The 12348-nt window shown below is 39.8% G+C and overlaps 1 protein-coding gene across 1 annotated transcript in view; it reads right to left on the reverse strand.

Moving 5' to 3' along the window:
- The window catches only part of pappa2 (pappalysin 2), a 65775-nt gene that overhangs the window by 13283 nt on the left and 40144 nt on the right, over positions 1-12348 (reverse strand). The window contains exons 21-24 of the mRNA XM_029454132.1: positions 10639-10852; positions 8408-8576; positions 8037-8169; positions 4759-4880 (exon numbers count right to left, since the gene is read on the reverse strand). Of these exons, the coding sequence (XP_029309992.1) occupies positions 4759-4880; positions 8037-8169; positions 8408-8576; positions 10639-10852 (638 nt within the window). The remainder of the gene's footprint in view (positions 1-4758; positions 4881-8036; positions 8170-8407; positions 8577-10638; positions 10853-12348) is intronic.

A 12348-nucleotide genomic window follows, 5' to 3' on the forward strand; every position in this document is an offset into this window, starting at 1 on the left:
TTCATCCGTTGAGTAGACATAGATGGAGGATAATGCCAACCACATCAAGGACCACACCAATCCTTTGCTGTCTCTTTTTCCCCTATGATTAAGACAATATATAAAACATATTTTCTCTCTTTCTGATATTAACTTCATCTTGCACTGATTGACACTGACACTTTTGCTTCATTTTTGCAGTGTTTGTTTCCATGAAAACCTTGTGAAGAAAAATAATTGTTTTACATAACTTAAGTGGAAACTCAAAATTGTGTGGTAAAATTTGGGCGAGGCTGTGGTCTTCTGTCATTTTATTTGACCCTGGGAATTTACAAGGTGGTTAACAGATAGCTGATTGACTAACAAATATGGACAGAGAAAGTGGATCCTCCCCTGTGATTTCCTGTGCAGCCTGACCCAGCGAGGGAGACCTGATTCTGAGATTTGAGATAGCACAATGATTCGAAATCACGAGGCAGTGCCAGATATATGGCGTAAGTAACCAGACCTCCATCCAACTATTTGACCTTGGCAAGGGCGGATTAACTGGCTAGCTGGCCGGCTGACTGACCACCCAAAAATAAGCCGAAACTGGAGCAGTGTTTGCGACAGCATTAACGTAGAAGCGATTCCTGAGATATGATATTGGGTAACATGACCCACCTTTAAAGCAAAAACAACAGCGCTCTAAGTCAGACCCAAGATCTGACATTCCTATGAGTTTGTTCATGCGACTTGTATACACTGTGTGTGTGAGAAATGTGTGTATTTCCTAAAAGGCTTTGACGTCAACTGGAACCTTTACTCTTGCTATCTGCCTGTAATTTCCAGTAATGCAATAGCACTTGAATGATAGCAAACGCAAACTCACATACACACAAGATGGATTTTGGTGTGTGATTAGCTGGCGCAGCTGGGAATTAAAAATGTTTTCCTAAAAATTTAAGAGATACTGTCTTGCCAATGATTCTGTCAAACATCTGATATGAAACACATTTTCACATACTGTGATGAATGCAAAAATCAATTTGACAGAGGAATTCATTTTTAGGCAATCTTGGTTATTAGGAGAGACTTTTTGACATTTGAGATCATTTTTTATTAAAAAATGATTAAAGAATCTGTGGGGATGCCTCGTGTTGCAGTGGAAACTAATGTTATATTTATGCTAAATTGTTAGTCAAAAATCATCATCTCCTTCCATCATCCTTTTTACCCGCCATTGGCTCTAAACTAACAAAGCGCAAACCTTTTGTGTCGTACTTTTCATTGGCGTAGCCCTTTTTGGCTCTCTTTAAAACTAAACATGTTCTTACCAATCTACAAGCTGTGATATAAGACGACCCGGTTGGTTTTTTGTGGGCTGCGTGGGTCAGAAACATGGAATTCAACAAGCCATTCAGATTTTGCTCTCGTTCCTATGTCACATGCAGGCTCACTAGAATATCCCGGCCCCATCTGAGTAGCTCCACCAACGGTTTGAAAACTACCTTTGCAATTTTTCTCGCAAGCCAATCGGAGTGGACTGGGTTTTTTTCGGGAGGGGAGCTTAAAAGAGGCAGGCACTAAAACGGAGCGTTTCAGACAGACGGTGAACACAGGTATATTCAGACAAACAGTATGAGAAAAATAATGTGTTTTTTTAACATTAAAGCATGTAAACATGTCCTAATAGAAACCCAAAATACAAATATGAACCTGAAAATGTGCATAATATGTCTCCGTTAAGACATAAGAGACTAGAGATATAAATATTAATTCTGAAGGTAACAGGTAACTGAAAAAGAGAGGAGATTTAAATTTTGGCAGCAAATCCTCTATGTTTTTTTGTACGTCAGCTGACCCCCAAATGAGTCGTCTTTGTCTTAAACTGCAATGAACTTTTAGCTTTCTGCTTCAGCGAGTTAGTCTGGAACAGTAGCTCAGTGTACTCCAAGCTGTTGTTCAGACCACCAGATGTTTGGATGCATTATTCATTCTGATGGGTGTTTTTGTGTAATAAAATCTCAGCGCTGTTTGTCATGGCAGCAAGCAAAACAACAACTGTTTGACAAAACCTGCCATGAGTTTGCTAATGGTAGCAAAACCACAACCCTTAGCTCAATTGTGGTTATTTAAACCAATCATGCGATCTCGTTTTTCACCACACATCATGCCTCCTCATGCAATTTGAAACGGCTCAGCAACAGGTGTAAGGTGATCTGTGATCGATTAAAGCTCTGTATTCAGTTGAACTGGATCAAATGGACATTGGTTTGAAGCATATAAGTATAGTTCTATATGTAATATCAATTTGTGAATGAAGCTAGTGTTTGACAGATATGGATTTTTCCGAACTGCATTGCAAAGTTGCACTTAAGCTGCCAATGGTAGATATTGTGAAATTTTAGGATTTACAATATCAGCACAATGGATTAAATTGATACCTAGGCCTCTGTAGCTTTGAATTTTATCCCAAAATTTCATCCCATCTCTCACAAGTGTCCCAACTTTAAGGAAGTTTGCAAACTTACCCCTTGGTACTAAGAGAAAACAGTGGTTGTCTTGGATGGATCAGGTGAATCTAAATGTATGGTATTGTTTGGTAAATGGTTGACAGCGATGTTGAGTAATTGAAACAACAGTATGATCCTTCAGAGCAGGGTGGGGCTGGTCTCATAGGTTTTACGGACAGCATTTAATTTGCTGTTGCAAAAGGCCTAAACTTTCATGGTATGTCAGCAAAAGTCAGTGACGAGACCAGAAGATCTGTTGCTACAGTTCGTCTCTCCTGTCCATGATTGTGTATATGTGGCAATGTTATTCATGTAACTGTAATATAAAGCATTCCCCTGGATTGGCTGATGTTTTTACTTTTCAATTTGTGGAATGAAGATTTGTTGTTAGGAGTGTTTAGTTTTTGCTTGAAATCAGCTTACAAAATGTGTTTTATTTGAACTGAATATATACAGTATATCTCAAAAGTGAGTACACCCTTTAGATTTTTGCAAATATTCTGTTATATCCTTTCAGGGGATAACATTATCCTACTGAAACTTTGATATAACTTAAAGTAGTCAGTGTGCTGCTTGAATAACAGTATAGATTTATTGTCCTTTGAAAATTACTCAGTACACAGCTGTTAATGTCTAAACAGCTGGCAACAAAAGTGAGTACACCCCATAGTGAACATGTCCTAATTGTGCCCAATGATGTTGTTTTCCCGCCCTGGTGTCATGTGACTCGTTAGTGTTACAAGGATTCAGGTGTAAATGATAAGCAGGGCTGTTAAATTTGGTGTTTTGGGCACAATTCTCTCTGAATGCTGGACAACATGGCACCTCATGGCAAGGAACTCTCTGAGCGGCTGAAAAAAAGGATTATTGCGCTTCACAAAGATGGCCTTGGCTATAAGAAGATTGCCAACACCATGAAAATGAGTTGCAGCACAGTGGCTAAGATCATACAGCGGTTTTCCAGGACAGGTTCCACTCGGAACAGGCCTCGCCAGGGTCGACCAAAGAAGTTGAGTCCACGTGCTCAGCGTCATATCCAGAGGTTGGTTTCCAAAAATAGACGTGCGAGTGCTTCCAGCATTGCTGCAGAGGTTGCAGAAGTGGGATGTCAGCCTGTCAGTGCCCAGACCATACGCCGCACACTGCATCAAATCGGTTTGTATGGCCGTCGCCCCAGACAGAAGCCCCTTCTGAAACCGATGCATAAGAAAGCCCGCAAACAGTTTGCTGAAGACAATGAATCCAAGAACATGAGTTACTGGAACCATGTCCTGTGGTCTGATGAGACCAAAATAAACCTGTTTGGGTCAGATGGTGTCCGGCGTGTGTGGCGGCACCCTGGTGAGGAGTACCAAGACAAATGTGTTTTGCCTACAGTCAAGCATGGTGGTGGCAGCATCATGGTCTGGGGCTGCATGAGTGCTGCCGGCACTGGGGAGCTGCATTTCATTGAGGGACACATGAATTCCAATATATACTGTGACATCCTGCAGCAGAGCATGATCCCCTCTCTTCGGAAACTGGGCCGTAGGGCAGTTTTCCAACATGATAATGACCCTAAACACACCTCCAAGATGACAACGGCCTTGCTGAAGAAGCTGAAGGTTAAGGTGATGGACTGGCCAAGTATGTCTCCAGACCTAAACCCAATTGAGCACATGTGGGGCATCCTCAAGAGGAAGGTGGAGGAGTGCAAGGTGTCCAACATCCGTGCGCTCCGTGATGTCGTCGTGGAGGAGTGGAAGAAGATTCCAGAAGCAACCTGTGCAGCTCTGGTGAATTCCATGCCCAGGAGGGTTAAAGCAGTGCTAGATAACAATGGTGGTCACACAAAATATTGACACTTTGGGCACAATTTAGACATGTTCACTATGGGGTGTACTCACTTTTGTTGCCAGCTGTTTAGACATTAACAGCTGTGTACTGAGTAATTTTCAAAGGACAATAAATCTATACTGTTATTCAAGCAGCACACTGACTACTTTAAGTTATATCAAAGTTTCAGTAGGATAATGTTATCCCCTGAAAGGATATAACAGAATATTTGCAAAAATCTAAAGGGTGTACTCACTTTTGAGATATACTGTACATACATATACATCGATTACATTAATTATGCATAGGTTATGGGATGATGCACGTTACTGTTTTGAATTATTTTAGTGTTTCATTAGTGAAGGTACAGAAGAGAATAGAGCTGAAGTGACCTTAAGTGAACTCAAATAGAATCATTGGAGAATAAAACAAATTGAAGTAACTTGACACCCCTCCTCGAGCGTCTCACCTGGACGGTGGTGGGTAGCATCCAGTGCTTTAAGGAGTCAACAGTAGTGCTATTGGGCAGAACCACCGGGTCACGCAGATCCATGTCGAGAGCCACAACGCATGTTGGGTAGCAAACAGCACCTGCAAGGAAAAGGAAGAGAAAAAAAACACAAGTCAAACAACACTTACCTCTAACCCTCATTAGCATCTGTTGAATTTATTCATGTTCAAACATTGAGGGAAAAAAACAAACCACATAACTTCAGACCACACCGTCATCTGTGGTCTGGACCTTTGGCAACCATCTCTATGAGAGGCCTTCTACTGTTTGTGTTTGTGTTTGTGTTTGTGTTTGTGTGTGTGTGTGTGTGTGTGTGTGTGTGTGTGTGTGTGTGTGTGTGTGTGCCGCAAGTATGTATGTTGGTTGGAGTCCTCAGGAATCTCTTTCTGGCATTAAGTAACAAAGCATTTAATAATTATCTACCATAATATGTCAATGTACCTTGACCAACTCTCCATAATGCATGTTTTGTCTGCTTGCCAGTATGTAATATCATGATTTACTTTTCAGTTGACTAGCTAGAATTTGCTGTCCAACAAACATTAAATGCATGAATGCAAAGTGCTTAAGTTTAATACACTGTAGTGATTTAATTCAACACTGGCACTCAAATGTAGAAAATTGTAGTAGTAAAAAACTAAATTTAGTAAGTAGACTATATATTTGTGCTAATATTTGCATTGGGTCAGTACCGTAAGATGCCTAAAAGAGCCTCTCTACAAATTACTCAGGTTTCTTTTCAGCACTGTAGCCAGGCTGACAGAGAGCCACAGCTCTACAGAGCCTTCTATTCCTATATCTCTCAGTAGTGACGACTTCATGAGCTTCTTTAACGATAAAATTATAATTATTAGAGACAAAATTAATCTCCTCCTGCCCTCAATTGGTAATGACTTAACTTCAACCTCCGGAATTTCAAAAACATCTGTAACTCCTGAAATATATCTAGACTGTTTTACTCCAATCAACTTTAACCAACTAACTTCAACAATCTCATCGTCTAAGCCATCAACCTGTCTTTTAGACCAGATTCCAACTAAACTGTTTAAAGAAGTTTTACCCTTAATTAACACCTCGTTATTAAATATGATCAACCTGTCTCTATTATCTGGCTACGTACCACAATCCTTTAAAGTAGCTGTAATAAAACCACTTCTTAAAAAGCCTAGTCTTGATCTAGAGGTTTTAGCCAACTATAGGCCGATATCTAACCTTCCCTTTCTCGCTAAGATCCTTGAGAAAGCAGTTGCAAAACAGTTATGTGATTCTTTACATAATAATAGTTTATTTGAGGTTTTTCAATCTGGATTTAGAGTTCATCATAGCACAGAGACGGCACTGGTGAAAGTTACCAATGACCTTCTATTGGCATCAGACAAAGGACTTGTCTCTGTTCTTGTCTTGTTAGACCACAGTGCTGCTTTCGACACTGTTGATCATGACATTCTACTACAGAGACTGGAACATTGTGTTGGCATAAGAGGAACCGCACTAAGCTGGTTCAAGTCCTATTTATCTGAGCGATCTCAATTTGTATGTATTAACGATAAATCCTCCATGACAGCCAAAGTCAGTCTTGGAGTTCCGCAGGGTTCTGTACTTGGACCGATTCTATTCACCTTATATATGCTTCCTTTGGGCAATATTATAAGGAACCAATCTATAAACTTTCATTGTTATGCGGATGATACCCATTTATATCTATCAATTAAACCAGACGAAATCAATCTATTGGCTAAACTTCAAGCATGCCTTAAGGACATAAAAACTTGGATGTCTAGCAACGTTTTGATGTTAAACACAGACAAAACTGAACTTATTATACTTGGCCCTAAACGCCTCCAAAACGCATTTTCTAATGACATAGAAGCTCTGGATGGCATTAATTTGGCCTCCAGCACCACAGTAAGGAATCTTGGCGTCATCTTTGATCAGGATCTGTCTTTTAACTCCTACATAAAACAAATCTCAAGGACTGCCTTCTTTCATCTATGTAACATTGCAAAAATAAGACACATCCTGTCTCAAAATGATGCAGAAAAACTAGTCCATGCATTTGTTACTTCAAGGCTGGATTACTGCAACTCATTGTTATCAGGTTGTGCCAAAAAGTCGCTAAAGACTCTTCAGTTGATCCAAAATGCAGCGGCACGTGTGTTGACAAGAACAAGGAAACGGGATCCTATTACTCCTGTATTAGCTGCTCTGCACTGGCTCCCGGTAAAATACAGAATAGAATTCAAAATCCTTCTCCTGACTTACAAAGCAATTAATGGTCAGGCTCTAGTATATCTTAAACATCTTATAGTACCTTATAAACCACTTTATAAACCATAAACTAGAGCATTGCGCTCCCAGACTGCAGGGTTACTTGTAGTTCCTAGAGTCTCTAAGAGTACAATGGGAGCCAGAGCCTTCAGCTATCAAGCTCCTCTCCAGTGGAACCAGCTTCCAGTTTGTGTTCGGGAGGCAGACACCCTCTCCATATTTAAGAGTAGGCTAAAGACTTTCCTTTTTGATAAAGCTTATAGTTAGGGCTGGCTCAGGTTTGCCTAGGATCAGCCCCTAGTTTTCATTGACTTTCAACTGTAGAAGACAAAAAAACAAACAAAATGACAACATTTCTATAATTAATTAATCAATTAATTAATTGATAATAATAAAAATAAGAAATGACAAGACATTACTTAAATTAAAATAAATACAATAAAATACTGATGGCAAAAAGTATGCAGAAAAATAACTTTTTTTATTAATTAACAATATATATTTTTAAACGTTTAGTTTTCATGGCTGGGTAAATAAGACTATTTACTTATTTTATTTTATTTTAAATAATGACTATTTGGTGCTTTAGGTAATGAACCAAGACCGATGTTGCTGTAAAGATGAGACTATGACTGCTGGTTTGAGATAAAATCATAAAAATGATGCTGTAATATGTTCAGTATTACTTTTTGTTTTGTTTTATTGCACACTATCTACACATATATATAGCTTGAGCTGGTCACTGACTCAAATCTGAACCAAAGAATATCAATAGAAAAGGAGGAATGAATGTGAGATGAGGAGAAAAAGCATTGACCAAAAGATGCCCTATCGCCTGTTCAGTCGCTTGGTGTGTAACCAGACAAGCTAAAGACCATGCATGCTACTGCACATGGCTTTATTGTGTTTGACAGAGACTGTTGATTTTTGGATGGATTACACTCTCATCCCAGAAAGGTTACACTCACCGACATCCATCCCCTGGTCACAGCTGTACTCCACAGAGTTGAGATCGAGAGGAGGAGTGCACGATCCCTGGAGCTTGGAGCACATGGTGAACTCCGCAGTCCATTGACCATTCTTAGTGCAGCGAATGTCCCTCTACAAACAAACACAGTAAAATACTCAATGACCTATGTGCAGCCTACACTTTTGTGTTGCACTGTCTTCACACAGGTCATGGGAAACAGTTTGGGAAAACATTAATTCAGTCAGTTTAGGTTCAACCATAACGATTGTTTTACATTGTTGAGCAGTTACACGAGTTAACATGAAGTTTCCCATACAGACACACATAGACACATGAGAAAATCGGAACAAACTTTCTGAATGTACTTACATTTTCTGTGGCGTCTGGGCACCGCAGGGTGCAGAGGGTGTCATATTGCAGGCCATTGGTGCAGTTATACATGCCCTGGAATACATCAGGTAGGGCTGGGCAGGATATCGGCTCACAGTTAGTTTTCTCCCACTGCCCCCCCTCCAGGCACTCCAACTTGAAGTACTTCCTAGAGACAACAGGAGCAAAGGAAAACATCTCTAAGTGAACTTAATTGTAGGCAACACATGGCACATGGTTTAAATTACATACGAGGAGTTTAAAAAAAGTGTTTAGTTCCAAGCAATAATGGAAAAAAACTTGTGTTATGCGGCCGGTGTGTAGGCAGTACTGTGACAAGGTTTTCCTTCAAGTAGTTCTACATCTCTAGTCAATTGGTAGTTTTTATGTTTCCTGGTTGTTCGTCCCATTCTCGTGAATGCAAAATATAAGGAACGCCAGGAGGGAATTTCTTCAAATTTGGCACAAACGTTCCCTTGGACTCAAGGAAGAACTGATTAGATTTTGGCGATCAAAGGTCACTGTGACCCCACTTAAGTCCCGCTCTCCTGACCAGGACATCTCAGGAACGCCTAGAGGGAATTTCTTCAAATGTTGGACAAACATCCACTTGGATTCAAGGATGAACTCAAGAATACATATGCTAATTATGACAATTTCACACATATGTCTAAGAGGATAAAAATATATAGTGATAAACTTTAGGACAGACATGGATGTAAACTGCAACTTGACGTGTTGGCAGAGGCATACAACCATGAGGCGGTAATTCCAGTTTCATTTTAAGCATACTGCTGTACATTTGGACCATGAGTTTAGAACAAAAAAATGGCGAAGTGGCTGAAACTCTATTGTGTTGTATCATTCAGTAATACAGAGCACCAAAGTGGATACATTTATTAAAAAACGTTGGCCGTATTGAGGTTTGTTATAACAAACTCGCTCCACACGCACTGTACTGTCCCATTTCACTTTTACTGTTTCATTAACACAACACATACAGCGTGTAGAGCACTGCTCATTCTACAGTAAAAAAGATCTCATGCATGGTGCATGTAGTGTATAAATGCAACAGTATGTGTTACAATGTAAATTGATGTGGGTATATGTCAAAGGTAAAAGTAAAACTCCTGTTTCTCTGCTGCTGTTCACTTTAACATGTTGGACTAATAAAGCATCAGGGTTATTAAAATGTTTACGCATACTGCATGTTTGAGAAAGTGTAACTCATAAAGAAACACAGCTGCAAATGGAGCTTTACATAGGATAGTTTTTTACCGTATTAAGTGGAAATGTAATGTATACAACACTAAAAACATTATATTTTACTGGTGTTACGCTTGAAAGATTTTAGATACATACTGCATTTTAACTACAATTCAAGACAGCGAGGAAAATGTAGCATTACTGTATTTCATGGTACATGAACTCAGCAACTTGATTGCTACTAATACAGACTGAAATGTGTGAAGAGAGATAGCAGACTCCATCTAAAGCAGGATATAAACTTACCCCAGAGGCTATTAGAGAACCCTCATCTCATTAACATGTGAACTCTGTTCAGTAATGAGCAGCCATTTAATGAATACAATTGGCTAAGTAATGACGAGGCCCAGTTAGCAGCGGTACATATTTTATGGGACCCTAATGTGAGCTTGTTTCCGAAACGGAACATAGTTTTGCAGGTGATTGACCAAAAAAAAAGCTTTGTACCATCAATATTTAAGATTATTTTCTTGAGGTTTGGATGTTCATGTCATGCATTATTACAATAAAATATCTAAATCAAATATATACGCAGTGCGTAATGAGAATCTTGTAAAATAAAGGAAAAGAAGGAATTTCCTCCATTACATAGGGAGGCATGCGTGATGAAACGATGCATTTGCTTTGGTCTGCTGTCTACACAGATTAACTGGCGTTTGTCTCTACCTGATGACGTGTCATTATTGGCTTGATGATATTCAAACGAGATGTAAAAAATAACTATCTATGAATGTAACCAAAAAACTTACATTTAAATGTAATCTAACTATGCTGTACCTCCACAGCTCACTATATGGCAATATGAGGCCCACAGGTTGAGAATAGCTGATTTAAGGTGCCATATACTTCTGTTAATACATACATCTTATTATACGAGTGAGTCTAGTAAGAATGCCCCTCCAAACCGTGGCAGCTGTATCACTATTCTCTGTCCACTGAGCTGCCAAGTGTCCCAAAACACTTACCTTTGCGTTTTCCTTTTGAGGCTCCCTAGTACATAGAAGCCTGCGTTGCATTTGTAACGACAGGCAGAGCCAACATCGTGCCCTGAGGCCAGACAGTCTGCTGTTAGCAGCTTGGCATCGGGTATGTTTGGAACCTCTGGACACTCTATCTTGCAGTAGGCCTCTGGGAAAGACCACAAACCGTCCTCCAAACACACCAACCTGTCACTGTCACCTGAGGAGGGGAGAAGGAAGGGATTTCAGAGTACAGTTGGACAGAGGAAGGAAAGTGAGCCTGAACACAATGGTGCAATTCAGAAAAATACACTTGGTGAACAATGTTCTATTTTTCTATTTATACCTCTATTATTCTAAACCTGCATAAAACTTAATTACCTCCGCCAAAGAGGTTTGTTTTTTTACGGCTTACTGTCAGCAGGACTACGGAAAAACAGTTGGCTCCATTTTCTTGACACTGGGTGGAAGAGTGTAGCATGGGCCGGGGAAGAACCCATTACATTTTGGAGCAGATTCAAATCACAGGCCACTATTTCTCACTCATGGAAACGTCCTTGGCAGAGGTCTGCGCTCTCAAAGTGCCCTTCTAGTTAATGTATTGTTTTGTTTTGTATCGTACATGAAGTTTTTATGTTTTGTTATGCTCATCTGATTAGAATGGTTGTAAGACCTCCATAGAATCTACTTCTGATGAGGTTAATGATTATTACAAATTAGAGGATGTGACTTCAACACTACAACACGCATGTGGCCGTCACACTTTCTCCAGGCAGGTGGCGCGTGAAACAATGAAGCAACTGCGGAGACACACAAAGTACAAAGTAATATCTATAGCATTATCTAACATTAGCCTATTGGCTTATTAGCTACTGATTGTACCGGACTAAGTGATGTTGTAGCATCAAAACCCCCGTGTGTATTCATTTGAGCAAGGGTTTATTTGATTTCTTCTTTCAAAAGTTGCATAGCCTCATAGCCTTGCTTACACATCTATTTATAAGAGTTATATGTTCTGCACTGTACAAGTAAAACACAAAGAAGTACATGGGTAAAGCACAAGTAGGTCAACAGCATGGATTGATTTCTGTCCCACTAAACATTCTTCTTTTGTTTCATTGCTCTGTCTTGTACAGTTATGAGGAAAAGGAGACTATGTCTTCAACGTTGCCCAAAGCTAATATTTTCTATGCCTGTATGGCCTCACATGAAGCATGAGTGTTGGTGTGTGTGTGTGTGCAGAATCATAACACCCTAAACCTTTCACGATTTTTATTGGGTCTGTAAAATGTAATGAAACTTTAACATGGCTTCACATTGCGCTGGTGTGGTGATGATCAAAATCCATTACAGCTGTACCGGTGTGTGCTGAATGTATTCTCGTGAACTACACAGTGTGCTTTACGCTGCTGAGTGATGCATGATGGCCTTCAAACATATTTCAGTCGACCAAAAGCCACAAATCAAATTATTTCTCCAAAATCAGAATTTAGATCATGAAAACACGAACTGCTGACTCTACTTCGACATTTGAGCGTTCACTGTGGCTTTCCGACCACGAACACAAGTGTGTGGACATCGCGCTTGATCCATCTAATCACTTCAAGAAGCACCCACTACATTGCGTAACTTGCGTTTCTATGAATTTGTGCAATGGGCAATATTTGTTGAGTCATTATGATGTGAGTAGTGTGCTGTGTGCAAAGGGAAGAGGAA

This window comes from Cottoperca gobio, chromosome 17 (genome assembly GCF_900634415.1).
Source record: "Cottoperca gobio chromosome 17, fCotGob3.1, whole genome shotgun sequence".
NCBI lineage: Eukaryota > Metazoa > Chordata > Actinopteri > Perciformes > Bovichtidae > Cottoperca > Cottoperca gobio.